This window comes from Panthera pardus, unplaced genomic scaffold, assembly GCF_024362965.1.
Source record: "Panthera pardus isolate Hobbes unplaced genomic scaffold, ASM2436296v1 HiC_scaffold_27, whole genome shotgun sequence".
Classification (NCBI taxonomy): Eukaryota; Metazoa; Chordata; class Mammalia; order Carnivora; family Felidae; genus Panthera; species Panthera pardus.
This window is the reverse complement of record NW_026526843.1, coordinates 4,740,388-4,764,625: the sequence shown is the minus strand read 5'-3', so window position 1 is coordinate 4,764,625 and position 24,238 is coordinate 4,740,388. Positions and strand designations below refer to the sequence as shown.

Below are 24,238 nucleotides of genomic sequence, written 5' to 3'. Positions count from 1 at the left end.
CTTCCGGTTGATGCCAAGGGGCAGACGCCTTGATGAGAAGGAGTTTCTCTAAGCACTTTCTTTCTGGATCTAAGATTTTGAGCAGTCGAAGCAGAGAGGGTCTGGCAGGGAAAGGCTAGAGGAAGGGGAGGTGCAGGACGGGGGATGGAAAAGGACAAAAGTGGGACGAAAGCAAAAAGTGCGATTTCAGGGTTCGGCAGGGAAGTGTTTGAGGGGAAGGGGCCTTGTCTACGCTTCAGTGGCTTCGTGTGTGTGTGTGTGTGTGACAGTCTCTCCCAGCTGGGGAAGGCCGACACTGGGGGCTGAGGAGCTGCACGTAGGAGAGGGCAAAAAGGAGCATCCTGGCCAATTCCGAGGCTTCACGGTAGACCTTCCATAATTGACCCCACCAGCCCATGTTCCCATAAGGTGCTGGGCCCAGTGCTGAGACAGACGAGAGATGCCAGCTAGGATTGACCTGCACGGAATACACAGCCTGCTTGAAAAGAGAACACAAGAGAAATGGACTGTTCAGCTATCCACTGGGGGCTTAACGGGCAGCAGAGAATAGTGAAGAAAACACCAAATTGGGAGTTCGGAGACCTGGGTTCTGGTCGTAGACCCACTGTTGACTAGGAAGTCACTTCCTTTGAAGTTCAAGTTCCTCATCTGGAAAACGGTAGTTCTAGTTTTTGTCCCGTATGCCTAAAGGGATTGTGTGAGGAGCTAAAAATATCAGAACGGTGAGTCATTCGTCATGTCACCTGAAACTTCCGATTGTTATTAACCAGCCCCCCCCTCCTTCCTTCCTGCTTTCAGTGATACCCGTGATTCTCTTCAGATGACCTTTCTAAAAAATCACTATGGGAAGGGGAATATCATTTAGAGCAATCATCTGTGGCCTTAAATCCAACTTCCTGTGAGTCACTATCTCAGAGAGTTAACCTCAGTGCCGGAGAGAAAAGCCAAACCAGGAGGGAAAGCTGTGTACGTGACTCATGCGATGTGTAAGTGACTCGGACTCCCCACTGTCACCTCTACAGAGTGAATGATTAACGGAAGGGTCCGAGGGTGGTGCCACCCTCAAGAATTTGCCTTAAGTTGGCAAACCCGAGTCAGACATCTCTCTTAGTCTGAGCATTGACTTTGAGTCCTTCTTTGTGGCTTTCAGACCTTGCAGTAGAAAGTAACTGAGCGTCTGCCAGAGGGCCTGCCTTTTCCTGAAGCTGATTTCCTGTTTGTCAGTCACCTTGAGCATGGTATGTTGAAAGCTGGGGAAGGAGTCGGACACGTGGTTTTGGATCGCGACTCTGCCACAGACCGGCCGGGTGACCCCAGACGAGCCCGTATCATTTATCTCTGGGCCTGGGTGTTCCCGATGGTAAAACAGTTGGACCAAGCGACCTGTCCAAGAGGCCTGCCAAGCCCCGCTATTCTGTGCCAGATATGGGTCTGTTGCCTCCATCTGTGCGTGACTTCCAGTGGCTCCCTTTACAGGGGCTTTGCCTCTCAGCGGGTGGGCTGGTTTACACACGTGGGACATGGCCCTCGTCCATGTGGAGGGCAGCACAGAGCTCAGCCTATCCGTGGAGGCAGGGACCGAGGACTCAGGCTCCCTGCTCGGTGAACTTCCCACCGTGACTAGAAGATGGCCTGACTCCTTCTCAGAAAAATAGGTCCCCATTTTGCACGAGATGGCACTTGCGAAGTGCCATTTAAGAAAAAACAAAAACAAAAACAGAGCTTCTAGTCTGTCAAAAGTTGGGGGACGTTGACACTTTTACCAAACTGGGACCATGACTCATATATGACAACATATACAGCTGTTTGGTTTCACGAGCTTTTAAGTCTTCCCACTCTGTCACATTGTGGATGGGTACAAAAATATCTTGCTCTGGGACCCAAGACATTCCAGTGTGATACTCACTTGTAACCTGCAGGAGCCGGGGCGCGGTGTGGAGGGCACTTGGTCCCCTGGCCCCCCGGGGTACATTCTCTTTTTGCCTGAAAGCAGAAACACAGCTAGCGGTCCAAAGTCTCTTGCCGCCACCACGGAAAACAAACCCATGACAGGCACCAACCTAACAAACTATATCCTTCAAAATAACTCCTTTTACTCAGGCAGGATCTTGGTGTCTTCGTGACCCCTTCCTGGAGCCACTCCAAAGTCACATCAGATTCTTTGTCAGGTAGAGAGGTTGGGGGGTTGGGGTTGGTGAGTTATTTTTCCATTCCCAATGTTATCATTATAAAGAAACAAGGCCATGCCTGGTACTGTAGAGAACACTTATTTCCACAATAATTGTGCCTTTTGCAGCCTGAGTACCTGCAGAAAAAAACGCTCCCAGGGGAAGGGAGGCACGTCCCTGCCAGTCCTGGAAATTCTGAATGGCTGCGATTCTTTACAGTTGAAATGGTTAAGGAGATTTGCTCCCCCCCCCCCCAAAGCGAGGGTTTGTACTTCATCTCTCTCGGCACCTTAAAACAATATTAGAGCTCATTAAAATCAACCCAGGGCTCAAGAAGGGCAGCTTTCATTTAGGGGGAAACTTTCCCCCTGTGCTGTTCTGGAAAATAGCACAATGCTGAGAGCAGCCATTTATCTTGACTAGTTTTCCTCTAACGATCTCTCCAAAGCACACTCGAGGTGCCTGCCTCCCAGACAGCACGTGTACGGCAGGCACAGGCGAACGAGTGCAGCCGGTTACAGCCTGCTCAAAATGACCCTAAATGATATTTAGTGACCGTCTACCCGGTGAAAAAGCCCCGTTACTTGAGTCCTTGTCCTCGTGGAGGCCCCTAAAGAAACGATTCCACGTGTCTCTGGATTTCTCACAATCTGGGAACGGCGAGGGAGCTGGCGGTAGAAAGGTCACCAGCTGCAGCCCCGGCCCCCACTTCTCATGCGCCCAGCTCCCTCCCTAAGGCGCAGTCGTGGGCCCACAGACCCCACGAAATCAGCACCTCCTTTCCCATCCTGGCATATTCGACTACCTCCTACTCTACGCTTCCTGCTCTGGCCGGGTCAGTTGTGCCCTTGCCTGTGCCTCTGGAGGCTGAGCTCAGTGCCCGGGTCCGAGTGAGGTTGTCAGAGCCAGGGAGAGCCCACAGGCGGGAGACTCGGACCGCGCTGGCAGTGAGGATGCAGAGACCAAAGAGGGCATCAACCAGGGCAGTGGGCAAGAGTTTGGGCTCAGGGGATGCCTGGATGGCTCAGTCGGTTACGCGTCTGTCTCTTGATTTCAGTTGGGGTCATGATCTCATGGTTGTGAGATCAAGCCCCACGTTGGGCTCTGTGCTGGGTGTGAAGCCTGGCTGGGATTCCCTCTTTTCTCTCTTCCCCTGCCCCCACCCCCACATGATCTCTCCCTCTCTCTCTCTCTCTCTCCCATTCTCTCTCTCTCTCTCTCTCTCTAAAAAAAAAAAAAAGAGTTTGGGCTCAGGAGTCACACAGACCTGCCAGACAGTCACTAACTAGCTCTGTGATTTTTGTATAGTGAAATAACATCTTTTAGCTGAATACCCTTACCTGTATACTAACAGCAACAACGATAATAATAGTAACAACTTGATCGCTAGCTAGATAGCTAGCTAGACATCCTCCTTTTCATCTTCATTCAGACCCTACAGTTTTCCCTCAGGCTATACATGAGAAATAGGGGAGCACAGAGAGGTTAAGTTATATGCCCAGGCCCACACAGCTACTAATTGCAGAGCTGGAATTTGAATTTGAATTTGAATTTGAACCCAGACAGTCTGGCTGTGGATAGAGTCACACTGTCCAGCAGAAATACAATGTCCGTCCCATTTGTCATGTTAAACCTTCTAGTAGCCACATCGCAAGTGAAAAGATACAGTGAAATTAAATGTAATATATACCCTAATTGACCCAATGTATCAAAAATAGATCATTTCCACAATGCAATCGCTATAAATACTAATTCATTACTGGGATATTTTCTCTTGCCCTCAGTCCTGGTAATCTTTAGTCTGCTTGAAAACACTAAAAGCACTACTTTTGGGCTAGCCACGTTTCAAGAGGCTCAGCAGTCACAGGTGGCTAGAATGGACGGACCCTCTTCATCATTTCACAAACTGTGCCCGCGGTGAAGGAAGGCCTTGGCACCCGTGTGGTGGGGTGCCACGAGAAATCACCTAGCGTAGGGCCTGGCACACTGCGGGCCCCCTTTGAGTCAGAGCACTTATTAGTATCCCCTCTGCTGTGCTGCTTGCTCGTGTCAGAACGTCTCCAGTCCTCCACACATCACACCTGCTTAAATTCTTTCGCTCCCTTAGGGCTCAGTCAGCTTTCTCCTCCTCCGCCTCCTCCTACACAAAGCCTTCCTTGATGACTATCACGTACAATAAACTGTCCTCTCTGACTCATTTTGCACCCAGGCTCTGAATGACACAATTAGCGCCTCGCTGTGTTCTGCCCTTCTCCCCCCGCCCCCTCGCACTGAATGGTGCTTCTGTCTCCCCAACTACATGTTAAGTTCTTTGAGAGCAGAAGCCCATATACATATGGCTTCCTTGCTACTGCTCTCACAGCTTCCCTTGTGGCAACTTCTCAGTCCCCCAGAGATGGTACACTCACTGTGGCTCAAGTAAGCATATGCCTTGCAATGCAAGGCCAAGCTCCCCACCTCCAGGGCTAAAAGAACACCGTATCGCCAACTTGTGCGTGCCTGTTCCTGAATTGAACGTCATGATGGTACCATGTTTTCTTATATTTTTTTTAATGTTGATTTATTTTTGAGACAGAGACAGAGCATGAACAGCAGAGGGGGAGAGAGAGAGAGAGAGAGGGAGACACAGAATCCGAAGCAGGCTCCAGGCTGCCTGACACGGGGCTGGAACTCACGAGCCGTGAGATCATGACCTGAGCTGAGGTCAGACGCTCAACCGACTGAGCCACCCAGGCGCCTCATGATGGTACCATTTTTATGACTTCCTGGTTGAGACCTCGGACCTGTGCTTTGTAGTGGACGTGCTTCCCAGCAAAAAAAGCAGGTCAGGAACAATAGAGCCTGAGGACAAGAGATACCGAAGGTGCTCATCTGAGGTGCACGACAGTAACCATGCCGGTCTCAGTGGCGCATTTAGACATTTCCCCAGCCTCCTCCTGTCGTCCAGGGGTTGACGCTTGCCCTGGCCCACCTCTGCCCACCCTTCTGAAGGAAGGAAGAGAGCCGACCCCTCTTGCCGGCTGCCTGGGATGGCGGCCCTCAGGCCATGACAGTCGACACAGGGATGCCACTTAGAAACAGGGAGCTGAGAAGTAGCAGGCGGGCAGGGAAGGCAGGACGCATGAGCTTGTTAATCAGTGGCAGCACCGGTCTTCACGTGTCGTGGGCAGCACACGTCCCTTCATGGGGCGTGACACGCTGAACGAGTTTTTCTCTGAAACTTCCTGACACCTCAGCAACACACTGAGTATTAATGAGCTGAGACTCACAAAATAACTTCAGAATGCAAAACATTTCAGGGCGCAGTGTAAGCTGCAGAACTTCTCATGCCGCCGCGCAATTGAGTGGACCCTGGGTGAAGGCTGGTAACCACGGGTCATAAAACCCGGAATTTCACATCCTGTTAAAGAACTCATTTTTCTCGCTATTTGCAGAAGTCCTTAGATTTATGTACTTGGGAGCCTACTGGGCTTTGGGAAGGAAGAGAGCTAGATTTCTCTTAAAAAGAAGCAAATATCACCAGGACTTATCGCGCGAAGAATTTCACGTTGGGTTTGAATTTACAGACATTAGAAATCTTCTTTTCTTCCTTTTCAACAAAGCAGAAAACAGCGTCTTGCTGCTTTGTGAACGGAAGAGGAGAAGAACGGCTTAGCAAAACATCCTTCTGTTTGATAGAAGTCCCATTTGTGCTCAGGCCAGTGTGCCCTCACAACAGACACACGTGGCTGAAGACCTGGCCCTAGCCTGGGGCCACAGGGCAGAAGGTCCTGCTCGGCTAAACCGGGCCAGCTCCCCTCACCAGGCTGACCCTTCTGGAAGGCAGGAAACGTGGGAGCGGGGAAAAAAAAAAAGAGATTTACCAAAAAAAAAAATAATAATAAACACAAGGAAGACATGTTAAAAAGAGGCTTCAGTTAGCCAAAGGAAAGAGATCATTTAATAGAGGTGTTAATTAAGCTATTCCTTTACATACATAGACCTGCTCCTTTGGGTGGTGTGTGAAGAATAAACAAGAAATCCTGTGCAAGCGAACTGAGTAGATTGTTTGGTGGGTGAGACCTTCAATTTCTCCCAAGTTGGTATTACACCCAGCAGGTGCTGAGGACGCTACTCAATCCATTCAAAGAAGCAGTGGAAGACGTGGTCGTCTTAGCCATCAGTGGGCTCCTAAGGGGGTCTTGCTCCCTCCCTGCCACGGGTTGTCCAGGAGGGTCTGGCCTCGTCACGAGCCCACAGCTTCAATTTGAAGGGCAAAGGCAGACGTTCAGTGTCCAGATCACTTAGGTCTCCCTAGTGTCGGGAAGAAAATCAGATAAAAGCATGACGACTGAGCCACAGGAGGGTCTCGACAAACATACCAGAAACGACACATTTAAATGAGCGTCCACATAGTTCAAAGTACTCCCCTCTCGAAATCCCACTTTTTTCACGGCCACTGCTGATCACAGCGTTTATGGAACTCCTCTCTGGGGACTGCCAGCAGGAGTCACCCAAGAAAAGCAGTTAAAATGGCAAGTCCGGGTTTTGAGGGATCCAATCCCGTCAGAGGCTTATGTGTCTTTGATTCAATTAACTCCACTTTGATTTACTCTGTGCTCACATATTAATGTTGTTTTGTCTGAACGCCATTCCCCTCGCTTTGACCGAGCCATTTACATGCAGTAGGAGGATCCATGCGGTTGGTTTCAGCATCATCAACCGAGGAAGGAGATCAGACCTTCAACATCGATGACTCATTGTCATATATAACTCCTACTGTTTGCACAGTGTACTGAGGGCCACCAACCACGGCTCACATTGTGCTACCACACGTCATTACTCCAGGAACATGATGTGCAAAGGCTGAACTTAAAAAAAAAAAAAGTACGAAATTAAGCTACAGGTATACTAAAACGTCCACTCCTATTGATTTGGGCTAAGAATTTGTTTCCTTTCTTAAATTAACTTTTTATTGATCACTCCTGTGACCTTAACTTGTACAGTTTTGTTGGCCTTCTTCCATAAGAGAAATAGATTTGATATTTATTTTTCCGTTGAGTGGTGCAAGAAGACCCTCGTTCATGAACCAGAGGCCTAAAAGGGAAATAAATGTTCACGGCATGAGCCTCATAGCTTTGCTCGGGCAGAGTTCCCTGGGATTTCCCAGGACAGAAATGGGCATCCTTTAGGCTTGTCCACAGAGTGCAGCGAGGGTCTCAGGCTTGCTCTTGGGCACCCACTTGGCTTGCCCATACTGTGGGCAGCCCCTGGGATCTCTGACTTGAAATCTCTGAAGACACATGCCTAAGATAGTGGATCGCGGACTCAGGCGTGCTTGTGCCCCAGAATTTCCTCGAGGGCTTTTTAAGACACACCCTGCCATGGGACCCCTGGGTGACTCAGTCGGTTAAGTGTCTGACTCTTGGATTTGGCCTAGACAACGACCTCACAGTTTGTGGGTTCAAGCCCCGTGTCAGCTTGGGATTCTCTCTCTCCCTCTCTCTCTGCCCCTCCCCCGCTTGCTCACTCTCTGTCTCTCTCTGTCTCTCTCTGTCTCTCTCTCAAAATAAATAAATAAACTTAAAAAAAAAAAAAAAAAAAAAGACTGAGACTGCCAGGTCCCAGCCCCTGAGTTTCTGCATTCAGGGCTCAAGAATGTGCATTTCTCATAAGATCCTAAGTGGTGCTGATGCTGCTGGTTCTGGAGCCACAACGTCAGTTTGTTGACAGAAGCGGAAGCCCTGGGTTTGGGTCCCAGCACTAGGATGTGAAGACCCCAGGTTCTGGAGAGAAATGGGCTCGGTCTGAGCACCCCTGATTGACTTGCTACGTGACACCGGGGCAAATCACCTCTCTCTTAGTTTCTTCATCCTCACAATGAGAATAACAATATCCGATTCATGGTCTAGATGGGTGTTGATGTGTAAGCAGCAGGCCCAAGCGCCCCCCCAGCTCCTGGCTGTGCAGTTGGTATAAGACGTGCCCTCTCTCAGCAGCAAACATCTCCGCCTCGTGAGGGTTATCTCGGGCCTGGTTTATCGTGCCATCGGGGAAACTGACGGGCATGAAGCAGGATCTGCTAAGAATATCGGCCTTCAGCCCAGGAATACTTGCAGTTCCACTGATTCCCAAGGCCTGTCAGCAACTTGTGTCTTGTGGGCAAACCCGTGCTGCTCTCAGGGCCTCGATTTCCCCACCTCTAAAGTGAAGTGTGTGACTGAGATGATTTGCCATCTCAAAGGTTCCTTCTTGCTCTGGCCAGGTCTAGGATTCTGTGACTTAGAATCAGGTCCTTATTGCAGGATAATCTGTTCAAATAAAAATGAAAAAATGGTACCCGTTTCTATCCACTTACTTACTTTTAACATCCTTTAACTTTCCAGCTTTGTGTAACATTGGTCTGCGGCACACAAAGTCAGGGACAACGGCTAAATGTAACTGGATGGCCTTAACATGTTCCAGCACAGGTACAAAGTGGTATATCTGTTATTTAATACTGACATCTAGTGGCTTTTCCTTATCAAAGAAAAAGATGCCTTTCCTATTAGCTCTTCCTAAGCTCTGCTGCTTCTGCTGCATCCATTCGACACTCCTTTATTAAACACTTCTTTTATGTTAAACATTGTGCCGGACCCAGAGGAGCTGACGCTGATGAATGATACCCAACCCCTGCTCTCCCAGGAAGGTTGAGGAAGGTTTCACGGAGGAAGCAAGCTTACAGTTGAGTTGGTTTTTTTTTAATTTTTTTAACATTTATTTATTTTTGAGACAGAGAGAGACAGAGCATGAACAGGGGAGGAGCAGAGAGAGAGGGAGACACAGAATCTGAAACAGGCTACAGGCTCCGAGCTGTCAGCACAGAGCCCGACGCGGGGCTCGAACTCACAGACTGCGAGATCGTGACCTGAGCCGAAGTCGGATGCTTAACCGACCAAGCCACCCAGGCGCCCCTACAGTTGAGTTTTGAAGGCGTTTTCCGGGTAACTTAATACACAGGCCAGGGGCGCCTGGGTGACTCAGTGGGTTAAGCGTCCCAACTTCAGCTCAGGTCATGATGTGGCAGTTTGTGGGTTCGAGCCCTGCATCGGGCTCTGTGCTGACGGTGCAGAGCCTGCTTTGGATTCTCTCCCTCTCCCTCTTTCTCCGCCCCTCCCCCACTTCCGTGTGCTTGCTCTCTCTCTCTTTCTCTCGCTCTCTCCCTCTCAAAACTAAATAAATAAACTTAAAAAAAATACACAGGCCATTCAAAAGAGTGGGCCTCCCATCCCCAAAGGAAAGGGGCCTGTCGGGTCATTGCCTGGGACCGATTTGGAAAACGAAACTACTTTTCCATACCTGGAGCATACAGAAAAGAGCAGGATTTTTCAGCTACCGACATTGGGAACTGGGTAACTTTTTGTCTGCACTGTAGGAGGTGTAGCAGGATCCCTAGACTCAATCCACTAGATGCCAGTAGCACATGCCCCCCCCCAAAAGCTGCAACAACCAGAGTGTCTCCAGAGATTGCCAAATGTGCCAGACTCGGGGGGGGGGCGGGGAGATGCAAAATCACTGATGGTTGAGAGAGGCTTGTGTAGAGGGAGCTTGATAGAAATAGGGCTGGAGAGAAAGAAAGGTGGCTGCCAGCCCCCACGAGGCTGTGTGGGAGGAGCTTGGATCTGACGCGTTAGGTGTCAGGGATTAAGAGGTCTCAGGGAATGACAGGTCAGACGTGTGCCATATGGGTGGGGGGTGGGCTAGGCGTGAGACCAGAGGCAGGGAGGTGGGCCAGGACCCTGCTGCAGTGACCCAGTAGAGAAATGACAGCAAAGAGCTGGCCTAGACTCATAGAGGGTGGCAAACCTTTCATGTTGTTCGGCCTGTTCTGTACGGCATCACGGGCACACAGACGTACCAAAGAGTGGTTATTAAATTCACCTGGGTGACCGATGGGACGTCCTGACTCCAATTTAAAGATGTGATACCTGTTCATCTTAATTAAGTGACACATTTCGTCGCAAGATATTTCTGTCCCATTACCACTAACTGAAACAGGCTGAGTGTGATTTTCCTGGGGCTGAGCCATTTTAAGTGGCTCAGTCATTTAAAATTAAATTGGTCCATTCAGCGGCACCCTTCCAGTTAACGTCCACGTGAAGGGAGATTTCCAGCAGCTACCACAGATCTGCTGTCGCCTGCATCCTGTCCTGTTTTGACCCATGTCTGCATACAGGCATTGCCAGAAGGAATAAGGAGATAGGGTGAAGATATTGGGGGTATGATCAGAATCCAGATGTGTTTTGACAGGCTGAGACCCACTCCAACAAGAAGAAATTAAACAGGGCCACAAGTAAAGGCCAGGATCAAGGTCCAGGATAAAGCAGATTGGATTTGAAAATGGTGTATGTGTAACAACAAAGGAAAGAGTTTAGTTGACTGTGTGTCGGCGGTGAGGCGACATTAGAAGACGTGGTGTGGAGAATGAGGGAGGTGACAGACTGTCCCGATGTGTCACTCGTCAGACTGTGCCTGGAGGGCGCATTCCGATCAAGTGGAACATATTCAGAAGAAACAGGCGGACACGGGGGCAACTTGAGGCAGTGTCCAGAGTAGTTGAAAACCATATTTAGCATAAAGAAGAGAAACCTCGAGGTACCTCGGGGGTATTTAAATGCGGTCTTCGAGGCGTTGAAGCCACACGTGTGGAATTAAAAATTGATCCCTAAGTAGCCTGTCACGGTTTGAAACTAGTACTTTTTGGTGGCACTGCCACATCTTTATGTTAAGGCCACATCACCGTCGGAGCACTGTACCTGTCCATTCAGCTCTCTTGTTGGATGCCCCAGGGCACGGGAGGCCGGCCGTCAAAAACCCAGGGATGTCCTTAACCCTCCTCTTTCCTGTCCCCTGCGTTCATTTTGACACCGTGGTTTGCTAACTCTACCCCCTAAAAATGTCCCTAGTGTGTCCTCCTTCTTTTGTCTTGTTTTGTGCAGTGGCCTCAGCTAGCCTCCCTAATTCCATCTCCACACTCTGTGCCTGGCGAGCTTTCTAAAACACGGATCTCGTCGTGTCGTTCCCCTGCTTAAACCCCTTTAAAGCCCGCTCTGGCATCTCCAGAAGTCTAAATCCTTTCTCGGGGGACCCGAGGGCTTCCGCAGCCAGGTGGGTGGCTACCTGTCCATATGCCAAGCCCTGCCATTCCCCGCTGAATTCCCAGCCAGGGGGTCTCGGGGCACTTCCTCCGCACACAACAGGCTAGTTTGTGCTCCTGCTCATCTTTGTGCGTCCACACTCCACTCCTCTCTTCTTGCCTCATCTAATTCTTGTTTTTCTGGCCCTCTGCTCGCTCCAGCCATTAACGACACAGGATATTGACGTGCCAGGTCTCGGCGCTGTCGGCCTCCCTGGTGCCTGTCCCAGCGCCAGGCCCACGCGAGGTGCTGGAACGGAAGTGACCGGCAGAAGACCGCCACTCGTGTTTCTGTGCCTCTTGGCCTCCCCAGTCACGTTCCCCATGGGTTGGGCTGTCACATCCTCAGGTGCCCTAGGTGGGGAGACTGTTTCTCTGTATTTCCCCGACAGCTCTCCACTCAGAGTAATGAGCCTCCTGGATTCTTTGCCCAACCAAAGCTCCCAGGTGTTATCCTCACCTGCCTTCCCACCTCCAACACACTCGGGAGGCTGCCGGCCATTCCCGGAGACCAGCCCTTCAGCAGATCGGCCTTTTCAGCCCTGGGATCGTGCTCTCAAGCAGCCCCAAGTATCTCCAGGGGACGCGGTCCAGAAGCCCAGGCCTGTTTTCCCTGGAAGAAGCCAGCTGTTGGGAAACCACTGAATCTCCCGAGCTATTGTCTTCTGAGCGTAGACAGCTGTTACCACCAGGGCAGTGTGTGCACGTGTGTGTCTGTGTGTGTGTGTGTGGTGCATGTGGGCTCATCTGATTTCTCTGTGGCTACGACGATCCCTGCAGTGTAGAGACTGAGGCTTCCCACATTGGACTGCCCTCATCTCATATGGGCACGAGGAGACACACATCCGTAAAGGGTGAGACTCTGGATGTCTGTGTCTGCCTTTCTGTGGCGCCTCCTCTCTCTTCCTATGTGAGGATGCTGCTTCCAAAACCGTGGTTGTGACATTAACCCCGGTGGTTGGGATCTCTCTGTTCTGAAAGTGTTTTTAGGACGAAGAGCCTCAGACTTGCATGGGGGGGGGGAGGGGAGGGTGTGTGCGGGGGGGGGGGGGGGGGGTTCACTCCCGGATTTACCAGAAGATGTCACTGTAGGCTTAAACCAGTACAAAAAGTCAGGGCAGGAGGACTGTCAGCTAAGCATGAAGGTGACTCTGTTATGGGGGTCTGAAATACCCAGCAGCCCCCATTGTAATGTGTGCCGTGTAAAGCTGGTTCAAAGATTAATCCAAATGTGTCACTGGACTTCATAAGCTTCTGTTTTTTCCAAATAATTAGACTGCCGCTAAGCTGTTGCCTCCAGCGTAGCATAAAGGCTCAGTAAATATGTATTGGCTGAAGGAGTGAATGAATGCCAGAACAAAGGGCGGAAGGAGAAAGCCCGTGGGAAGAGTCACCTTTCTTAGTAAGGGCTGCGGGACAACAAAAGCTGCTGGCCGTAAAGCAGTGGGACTTCACAGACATGAATTTTAGTGGTGCTAGCAAAGTCAGGTCCTAGGAAAAGCAATGAGGTAGGTGAAGACAGTCGAGGCCTCTTTCCATTTTCACTCCCAGATGCTTCTCCTGGGCCCCCATGCTTATTTATTCCAGAAAAATATATAAAATAATTTAAAAGACACTTTCTGTGATACTTGCAAGGCGCTTAGAAGATCACCCAGAGACTTTGGCCACGATAAGGCATGGCCTTCCCAGTCCCCAGCTCTGTCCCTCCAATTCCCTGGAAGTTCTAGAAGAGCAGCCCAGAGCCCCTGTTCTGGAAAACATAGTTTAAGCAGAAATACAAACAAGGAATCACCATTCCGTATCAAAAGCGTTTTAACAAAGGTTAAGTGTGGACGTGCTAGCTGAGGGTGGCTGTCCTATGGTGCCACAGAGGAAGAGGTGAGGGCTGGCAGCAAGGGGTGGGGCAAGTTTTCAGCAATGGCTGAAACCGAGGTAGTAGCCTGCATATATGCCATTGGCAGCTACCGTGTCTATTTCAGTCGGTGACTAACCGCAATGTTTATTTCTGGAGGCCCTGGGCTGCTCTGCCTCCCTGTACGTTCCACTTCCGTAAGGAAGGAGCCATGATGTTAGGACAACAGCCAAAATCAAAGCATCATATTGGCACCCTTTCAATGCGGTTTTATTGTTTAATAAGGTATCCTGTTTAGACTGGATATTGGGGGAATGCTTTCGTATATTTAGTAAGAAAGATTAGAATTTCAGCTCACTTATCAACTCCATTATCGCTTCGATAAGATCACTTGTGGGGCACCTGAGTGGCTTCGTCGGTTAAGAGTCCACCTTCAGCTCAGGTTATGATCTTGTGGTTCGTGGGTTCAAGTCCCGCGTCGGGCTCTCTGCTGACAGCTTGGAGCCTGGAGCCTGCTTAGGATTCTGTGTCTCCCTCTCTCTTTGCTCCTCCCCTGCTTGTGTGCTCTCTCTCTGTCTCTCTGTCTCTCTGAAAACTAAATAAAACATTAAAAAAATCACTTGCTTCCACTGGTGTCCATTTTGTGATCAGTTGATGCAGGTTTAAGGGTGGGGGGTATGAAATAAAATGGTTGCCTCCTTAGCAAATGAGGTCTTTGGGAAGATTCTGTCATTGATTGGGGCAAGCCAAACAGGGGGAGCAGGCAGAAGGAGTGAAGAATGACAGGGATGATGTCCTAGGCCTAAACGTTTCCTACTTGTTTTAGCTGCAGTACCAGCAAATCGGGCAAAAGAATTAGCTTCCTGGCCAGGCTAGTAGGACTCAGACAAGTGGTCTACAGCACAGTGCACGGGGACAAATGCCGCCAGATCACCATCATTCCCTTTTTGCCTTCCTTACTGACCGGTGAACATCACGTCCGCCATGCACCTCCCTGACTCCACCTATGTCACCCGCACCTCTCACTGTTGTTCTCTGTGCTTTGTCTGTAGAAACTTCCACTACATCACCATCCTCCGAGACCCAGTGTCCCGGTACTTGAGCGAGTGGAGGCATGTCCAGAGAGGGGCCACATGGAAAGCATCCCTGCATGTCTGTGATGGAAGGCCCCCAACCTCAGAAGAGCTGCCCAGCTGCTACACTGGCGATGACTGGTCTGGCTGCCCCCTAAAAGAGTTCATGGACTGTCCCTATAATCTAGCCAACAACCGCCAAGTGCGCATGCTCTCTGACCTGACCCTAGTAGGCTGCTACAACCTGTCTGTCATGCCTGAGAAGCAGAGGAACAAGGTCCTCCTGGAAAGTGCCAAATCGAATCTGAAGCACATGGCGTTCTTCGGCCTCACTGAGTTTCAGCGAAAGACCCAGTATCTGTTTGAGAAAACCTTCAACATGAACTTTATTTCGCCATTTACCCAATACAATACCACCAGGGCCTCTAGTGTTGAGATCAATGAGGAAATCCAAAAGCGGATTGAGGGACTAAATTTTCTGGATATGGAATTGTACAGCTACGCCAAAGATCTCTTTTTGCAAAGGTATCAGTTTATGAGGCAGAAGGAGCATCAGGAAGCTAGGCAGAAGCGTCAGGAACAACGCAAATTTCTGAAGGGGAGGTTCCTTCAGACCCATTTCCAGAGTCAGGGTCAGAGCCAGAATCCGAGTCAGAATCCGAGTCAGAACCCAAATCTGAATGCCAATCAGAATGTGACTCAGAATCTGATTCAGAACCTGACTCAGCATTCGAGTCAGAATTCGAGCCACAAGGAGAACCGTGAAAGCCAGAAGCAGAGCGCAGGCCAAGAGCAGAGTGATGGCAACACCAGCAATGGCACCAACGACTACATAGGCAGCGTAGAGAAGTGGCGTTAAGTGGCTCCCAATGGCCTTTGCGCACTTGTCCCAAAGCGCCAGTAGGAGTATGGCAGATCTTAAAACGTGAGAGTTTCCAAACACATCTTGCTTAAGTTTGGAAGTTAAAGGAAAAGTTAAGATGTTGCCTTTACAGTTGCCTTTCAATTAAATGTTATACTGTGCGTGGGTAAAACAACTCTCAGTATGTAATTAAATTGTCTCTTTTTGGTTTGTTGGAGTATTTATAAAATCCAAAAACCAAACCAGACTTGCCAGAAATCGCTGTTTCTATATTTTAAGAAGTGCTTAAATTAGTCAGAGACAAAATGAAAACATAAAATGTGGCCATTCAACTTGTGGCTAAGAAACAGACTCCAAATTATTCATGATACACTGTTAAAGCTCAATCTTGGAGACAGACATTTGTTTCCAGGGGTAGGCATGAATATAAACAGAAAAAAAAAAAAAACTACAATTAACCACGAAACCTTTTAGTTTCTTCTGATTTTACCAAGGAATCTATTTAAATGGAATAAGAACTGATGGTAAATCTTAGCAAACAATAGAAACGAAGATTTTTCTGTCTGAAACATGGGTAGTTTTATGTAAAAATATTGGCTTTTCAAGCGGAACAGGATTCGTATCTTGTTATTTAAGAGATGTTTAGAATTTTCAACTTTTTCTACCTACTACTGTCTAAAGGTTTTAAACAGGGTGTATCTCATAGTAAACAAAAACCCTTTTCTCCCAAATGGAATAGCAGTGTAAAGATCTAATTTTCAGACACTTTCTGGGCACTGTAATTTCAACAATTCTGGAATCCTTTTGGCTCTGCTTCTCATTCATTTTAAGGCTTCTCCGAGTTGTGCTCATTCCAAAACAACCCATTTATAGAATCCTTCTTCATCATATAAATGGCGTGTTGCTGAGTTTCTTGTGATACATAATCCTGGATTCGAGTCGGGACTTTCTTTCTATAGAATTGTCTTATCAATGTCTGTGTAGTGAGGTCCTTATCAAGAAACTCTTGAACAGGATAACGTGTCTAAAAATATTGCTGAAGTTATTCTCGATCAGATAGAAATGAACGGGAATGTGAGTGGATCGTTACTGACTTTTTGTACAATTTTATGGTACCGTTGCCAGTTGGGCTGGCTACTTCTAGCCCGTTTGTTCTTTTTGTGTGTGCGTGTTGACAGATTGTAGACAATTACTAGAGGGGGGAAATGGTAGAATAAGCATCAGGATAGCCAGTTATGCAGTAATACCAAAAGCTGTACCTCGATACTTTGGCTAACCCCCTACTAGGTTCTGTTTTTAGAAAGAACAAACAGCAAGAGTGCTCTGCAGTGAGGTTAAGTAGCAGGAGCATATGCATTGAGGAGAGTGATTTCATATTGTTAAGTCTCTGCACAAATACTTTTAAGGTATCGGTTATGAATCGAGCAGAGCAAGAAGGAGCACGTCCCCCACTGTGCTGGCAAGCATCAGGATTCTGGGAAGTTTCCATTTTATGGGTTTTGCGATGCTTTTGTAAGGACTTACCCTCACCCCCTGCTGTGAATCCAGCAAGACACTTGGAAGTGGCATTTATGTTTTCAGGAGCGACATGCTCAGAAGTGCGATGATAAAGTCACATCTTGTACAATCTGCCGCTTATCTGCATGATCTAGTTTCATCTGTTAGACTATGGCCACGAGCCGGACAAGAAGCTGAGTATTTGGGTTTAAAAATAAACGTGCTTGACGCTGAGCTTGTATCCCTGTATCTAAAGTTTCTTTTGTCCAACAGTGTTGCAGTCCTGGGAATTTGGAGAACTGAAAAACCGAAAGGAATTTGTTTAAAACCCAGACACGCCTTGAAATCCACGTGTTTTTGAGTGAAGCTATTTTGTGTACATTGTGTTTTTAAAATAAAGATCCTGTAGATCACTGTGGTTATTTCAATTTTGTTTAGTTTCGATACACAGTGTTTGCTCTTAAAACTGATAGGTACTGCTGGAAAGCAGGGCGAAGCCAGAGCCAGTGGAAAAGCTTGTTACAGAAAAAAAAACATTTTGTGTTATATTGTTGTGGTGTGCATGGCTTGTGAAGATTAAGTGCATTTTCTCTGTCTATACTGATTATTGTATATAAGGGATGTGATAAATACACATTTTTGTCATTATCATATAAATCCCATGATTTCAACTGTAAACATCTGTCCAATGGTGTAGCTTTACAGACCATTTGCTGATTTTGTGTAATTTAACAATAGATATGAAATAAAGTTTAAATTACAGACTCTGAGTAATTTCGTGATTTCAAGTTTGCGACCCCATGGACAGAATTCTCTTTTCTCAAGGAGTTTCCTTTTTCCCTCTCGGCCACTAGGTGTTGGACGTGAGATAACCCATTCTAATCTATCACACTAAAAATGGCCTTAGCTTTGGGGGCTTCCTTCTGGAAGTCCACCCTGTCTCCTCTTCTGAGTAAGACAAAGTTGTCCAGGAAAGACAAGGTTTGCTATGTCTCTTAGTGTGGGCCACGATAGCAAAATACCATAAACTGGGTGGCTTGTCAACAACAAAACCTTATTTTCCCACAGTTCTGGAGGCCGAAAGTCTGAGATCAGGATGCGGGCACGGTCAGGTTCTGGGGAGGGCCCTCTTTCCATTTGATGGCTGACTTCTTGCTGTATGGTTCACATGGCAAAATGTAGCTAGCTTGTTCTCTGGCCTCTTCTTATAAGGGCACTAATCCCATTCGTGAGGGCTCCATTCTCCTGACCCAATCACCTCCCAAAGGCCCCCACCTCTAGATACCATTAGAGTGGGGTTAAGATTTCAACATATGAATTTGGGGAGACTCACACGTTCAGCCCTTTATGCAAATGAAACATGTATGAGTTTTCACATAAATGTTATTAGATACTTGCATGTTTTCAAGCATGCAAAAAGGAAAAAAACGGGCCCTTTATTTCTTATCTATCCCATGTCTGCAGGATAGAGGTTAAAGGTAAGCAGTTAAGTATTGGTTTTTAAGGTTATGAATATAACATGATCTAATTTTGTGCAAGGTACATATTTTTCAGAACAAATTTATGGTTCGGGTTACAGAACCATATACAGATTTACCCTTTCCCTTCTCCAAAGAGAATTTAGGTATCAGTTGCATGGATTAGAGGGGAAGGAAGCTACAAATCTGGAGGCTTTAACTATTTAGCTTGCAAACTATTCATACTTAGAAAATTTTGCCCATCGGCTATCTGTTGAGCAAGCATCGGGTGGCCGATCGTCCTGATTGTGTAAGTTCCTTGGGTGGAACTGTGAACAGGAACACAGAGGCCAAGAATTTGAAATAGGAAATAAAAGTTGCTTCCCTTTTCCCTTGAGGAGGGTACTCTTGGAGAGCAGGGCACTCTTACTGAAGTGGGGAAAAAGGAAAACCCTGCACCATCTATGCCTCAGGGCACAAGATCAGGGTTGGCTTAGAAAGAAATGGACTATTGAGTTTGCCCAGAGAGGAACCATAATGAAGAAAAAACTGGTTGGCCCAGTTCCTAAGGACGGAGGATTCTCAATAGGAGTTATAACCAAGTCCAAATGGACTATGTTTGTGGAGGAGGGGAGGCAATGGGTGGAAGGTCTGAAAGAGCCTTCACACTTGGGCAGATGATTTCCTTCTGCGAGGGGTGGAAAGAAGCACGAAGGCATCACACGACAGGCTTGAGATCTCCACCGTCTCCCCATGTCTGAGATGCAGAAAAGCAACAGAGTGGTCTGGGGGCGGGGGGTTGCCGTGCAGCCCACGGCTCTCCTGCCCTGTCCTGAGGAAGAGTCCCCTCTCTCTCATCTTCACTAGGGATTCCACTAAGCAAACGAACAAAAACTGGGTGTTCTGTAAAAAGCATGACAAGACGCAGTGTATGGGGACCCCGAGTGTCATCCAGTGGGACAGTGGAATAAGACAATCCTAATCTGTCAAACGGCAAGAATGAGGCGACCTGACAGGTTTAAACATCAAAGGAATCACATCAACACCCGAAAAATCCCAAAGTAAATTTATAATACATCAATCACACCTTCACAAGTGTGCAAAGCCCTCAGAACTGCGGGAGAAAAGTATCCTCAGGACAAAGTAAATCAGCTGTTTTTCAGGGCCAGGGACACTTGTGACTGGCTAGAGCCGGCATCCCCAAACTGTGAACCTGGGGCCAAATGTCACCTGCCGCCTGCTTTTGTAAATAAAATTTGATTGGAGCTCAGCCACGCCCATTTCTTTCCATATCTCCTCTGGCCGCTCTCACATGACAGACGCAGCAATACGTCTCTTCTTGCCCTTGAGAGAAAAAACAGGGCAACCCCTGTGCTAAAGAACAATGAAATGTCCTAAATAGTGAAATCCTGACAGAGTTTATAATGAGCCCAGGGTCGGAGAGAATCGAGGGGTGTGATAAAAATGACACACTGCCCAATAACACAACATGGCAAACAACACTTATTGAATACCTATTACATGAAAGTCACTGCATTAAGCCCGAGAACAGAGAAGATTCTGATCTTTTCTCTCAGGATTCTCTCAAATAGTCTGTTAGTATAGTTAAAAGCTTAATTAGTTCTTCAGTATGTGTGTTCAATCACATCCTTGTAACGAATTAAAACGATAAAGGTATGTAAAGTAAAAAGTGAAATTACCTACACAACTCTCACTCGCTCAAAATAACTAGTGTAATTATGTGATTTCTTCCAGATCTCCTTGTCTTATTACCATTCAAATCTAATGTCTCTCTCTCCCCATCTCTCTGTCTTTATGTGTCTCTGTCTCTCTGGCTGGCTGGCTGGCTGTCTCTCTCTCTCTCTCTCTCACACACACACACACACACACACATATAATATTGATAACAAAAATGAAACCACAACATTCTCATTATTCAATTACCCCCCCCCTTTTTTTTAAGTTCAACGGCGTATCATGCTTTTCCCTCCAAACCTGGAATACGGTGGATGGTTACCCCTAAGCACCCAAAACGATTGCTGTCGGTGTTGTAGGTTGACAGCATGGGTTCCGGATCCATGCTGCCTGGGTTTGAATCCCAGCCCCACCACTTAACTAGCTTTGTGACCTTGGGGAAGTCCCTAATCTCTCTATGCCTCAGTTTCCTGCTCTATAAATGGATCAAATAATAGCTCCCACTTCAGAGGGCTGTTGTGGTTACCAAATGAGGTGATATTTGTAAAGCGATTAGGACAGCGCCTGACGCAGAATAAGCCTTCTATGTGTTGGCTAGTATTAGCATTATCGTGACTATTGGCATTAGCATGAAGCCTAGATGTCTGAGAATGCCCATGTTTTTAATAGCTGAACACCGACTCTGAGATCAAGAATTGAAAATATTGGCAAGAAAATAAGCAAAAAGTAGTGTATGTCCCATTGTGACTCATTTTTAAAACTTTCCTAAAAATATAAAATACATATCTCACAATTGTCACATAATTAAATATATAAAGAACCATCCTAAGGTTTGCTTTTGAGTTCTGAATAGAGCTCCCGACAGGAGCATTCTGAAAGATCTAATCCACAAAAGGCCAAGTGAGTCACTGACGCTCTCTCGAGCAACGCAAATGAATTATCTGATGTCCCTGGATCATTTGGGACCTACTTCATTAGTTACGCAAGGATGACTCACCACCAGCCCCCTTCTTTCCCCACCCACCTCTCCACCCCACACTGCTGCAGCGTGGGCCTCTTTGCATGAGATATGAGAGGCCCCCCGAAGTCTAGCTGCCTCCCTCCCAGGTCTAGGTGGGCACCTAGAATTCCCACGCTCCAAGTCTACTCTGGGTGACAGCAGCCTGTCCAGAAGACCCTGTTAAAATGCGTATATGCCACCTGGGAGGGAGGAGGGAGAGGAAACCCATTAAAAGTTAGCAATACTAGTTTATAAGATTAGCAGTCACGAAGGGCCCACGCAAGTCTTGTAAATTAAGGTAGCTGGCTTCTCTTTAAAAAAGGAAGAGGAAAAAGAATACTTTGCTCCTATTCCCATTTGAATTGCTAAATTTTGATCTTGTTGCCTTCGGGCAGGACAAGGTTCAATAATCCTCATCAAATCTCATTAAGTTGCATAAATGCTATTCTCATTATGCCTGGTTAAATCTTGTGACTTCACTGATGTAGGTAGGATTCAATGATGCCTAACTGGGCCTAAGAAAAGTTTAACAGTTTTTGTGACTTGAAAATGCGCTCCTGGATTTCACGTGACTTAGGAGGCCCCGAGCGGAAAGGTCAGGTCTTAAAAGAGAGGGCTATACCATAACTTAATGGGGCCCAACCAGCCGGCTGGAGCCAACCCTAACCAGCTTTTTCATGGGTTAATTCAAATGCAAGAGTGGTTTTTTTCTCAGCCCCCAGAGAGGGCTTGCGTCCCTGAAACTAGCTAGAACAGGATCAAGGTGCTTGGGGTTATATGGTAAAGACTTCATGAATTTAATCGAAGAGCAAGATTTAGGCTTTGCAACCCTGAACTGCTAGGAAGGGAGTTTAAGTAAGGACGCTCAGCACCGACTAGTACAGATAAATAGATGTATCAAGGTCAGATTTCCATATACTGCACACCTGGATGGTGGCGGTGTCTTCCTATTCTCCTGTCCTCAGCTTGTTTCTTGACCGCCACACTCATCTTCCTGAAACTGCGTCTCAAAACTTCACCATGGACCTGTGGTCTCAGAAAGTGTTTGTGATGTGTTTGCTTAAGGGTGCAGATTCCCTGGCCCAGACTCTGCCAAGTTGCCGAATCAGAATCTCAGGGGCAAAGCAAGGGAATTCTGCCTTTTGGTGAGATTCTAAGATGATTCGAAGATGAATCGAATATGGTTAGGTAAATGCGAGAGCTACTGTCCTAAATCATAGGTCTGATCACTGCACTGGCCTCCTCAGAAAGCAGCGGGGACCCACCACTATCTGCGGATCAAGTCCACACTCAGCTAAATGCGAGAGACTCTCCATAATCCCACCTCAACTCTACCTATGCTCACCTCACCGCTCACCCGCCCCGTTGAACGCCACCCTACTTGAATTTGAACCTTTGCTCCAGGCTAAAGCTCTTTACTCCTCATCCCAGGCACGAGACTTCCCAAATGAATTCAAATAGGAGTTTTTGAAGTATCACTGACTCTAAAAGGCTATAGGTAACATCTCACATAGGCTGATTGCCATGTTAATAGAGTCCCAATGAGCTCTAATAAGCCTGGGGTCAAAAGCAAGTAGCAACCAATTAGAGCAAGCCAGTTGAACAAGTGAGAGTTTCCACCCCCGAATGTGTCTGGACAGAGCAGAGGAAGCCACCCCCAGATAGACGCAAGTTCAAGCTGGTGGTACCTCTGTGAGGCACGAAGACAAGTAGGTCGTTCACGTCATGCCGGAAGCTCTGCTCTCTCATTCCCTACTTGATTCCCCCTGCCCTGAAGCACTGTGCCCCACGTCGTGGCTAGGCCAGCCCCAGGCTCTGCAAGCAAGCCGGCCCTGAGTCTGGAGGCATTTGTTTAACCAGCTTCAGCTTGCTGACCCAGTGTCTGGCTTCTGGCAACTTGATTTCTTTTACTCTGGTCCATTCATTTGACTAACCTGCATTGAGCACTTTACTGTGAGTTAGGCCCAGTGTAGTAGGAAGCTGGGAGGGGAGGTCAGAGAAGCCTGTTATCAAGAAAATGATCTCCGGGGTCGCCTGGTCTGCTCGGTCAATGGAACATGCGACTCTTCATCTCAGGGTCATGAGTTTGAGCCCCACTCTGGGCATAGAGATTACTTTAAAAAATTAAAAAAAAATAAAAAAAGATTCCCGGCTGAGTCCATGTCCCAGGCCCGAGAGTCCGTTCTGGACCTCTGTGAGTGAAACCCCGGGTAGAGCTGCCTGTCTCCAGCTGTCTTTAATCTCCAACCACCTCCTGCTCACAGAAGCTCCACAGAGGAAGGCTCTCCCGGCTCAACCGGAGGCTACTTAGCTGGTCCTGCTCTTGGATGGAAATTTCTGAACGTTTATAACAGCTCCACTCCACTAAGGGAGAACGAGTTCTTACCCAGGTGGGAGACCTCAACACCTCTGGCCAGATTAGGATGCTCTACTAAATCCTTTATACGCATAACCTCATTTTATCTCCACAGCTACCCTGGGAGGCAGGAATAATTACTTCCCACAGTTTACAGAGGAGGAGGCTGAGGCTCAGGAGAGCTTAATTAACGTGCCCAGTACTTAGAGGCGGGAGCCCAAATCAAACCTAGTTGGAACTCCGGAGCTCGATCTCTTTGCTTTATTCATTATTTAAAACATTTCATTATGGGAAGGTTCAAACCTCTCCACAAATAGAGAGAACAGCGTAATGAACCCTCCGTGTCCCTATCACTCGGCTTCAGTAATTATCAGCTCCTGGCCAATCTTGTTTAATCTATGTCCTCGCTTACTTTCCCTACAAACTGTAATATTTTGAAGCAGTTCCCCAATATCATCTGTAAATGTTTCTGTAAAAGCAATTCCCAGACATCATCTGGAGAAGAAGCTTCTTCTCATTTTTCCAAAAACGCAGGCAAGCACGTTTTAGTAGTTCCCCATTATACAGAGAAGTAAACTGAGGTTTAGAGAGATGTGTCCCCAGGCACACAACTACTGAATGGCAGGTCTTGGTTTCCCATCCAGGTCTGTCTGCAAGCCCTTTGCCCTATCCCAGATGGAGTTCTCTTCTATAGCAGAAGCTTCCTCCAGGACAGCAGCCGGGAATAGAGGGCCTTGAGCTCCCGATACAGATAAGCCAGGAAGCCATTTCCGGCTTCTCTAAAATTTGAGTAGGATCCATGCCCAACATGGGGCTTGAACCCATGACCCTGAGATCAAGAGTCAAGTGCTCTATGGACTGAGCCAGCCAGGTGCCCCTGGCTTCTCTGAAATTTAATTAACAATGGTTTCTTTTCCAGTTACGAATAGTCACAAAGCAACTAGATTCCTTCTGGTTCTTTGGATTGTTCTGGACCCACAGATACCCAGCCCACTTTGCCTGGTCCCTTTGCCCTTGGAGAGGCAGCCTGAGATCCCCTCACCCTTGAACCCAGTATTACTAGACCCATAAATATTCTTCTAGGCCTCACAAATGGAAGCGGCCAAACTTGGACCTTGGTCTCA

General features: G+C 47.6%; 1 protein-coding gene across 2 annotated transcripts in view; it reads left to right on the top strand.

Moving 5' to 3' along the window:
* HS6ST2 (heparan sulfate 6-O-sulfotransferase 2) overlaps positions 1-15,719 on the top strand; it is a 286,429-nt gene extending 270,710 nt beyond the window's left edge. For both annotated transcript variants that reach the window (XM_053892024.1, XM_053892025.1), the window contains one exon: positions 14,227-15,719. In XM_053892024.1, the coding sequence (XP_053747999.1) occupies positions 14,227-15,106 (880 nt within the window). In that variant the 3' untranslated portion in view covers positions 15,107-15,719. The remainder of the gene's footprint in view (positions 1-14,226) is intronic.
* The last annotated feature ends 8,519 nt before the right edge of the window (positions 15,720-24,238 follow it).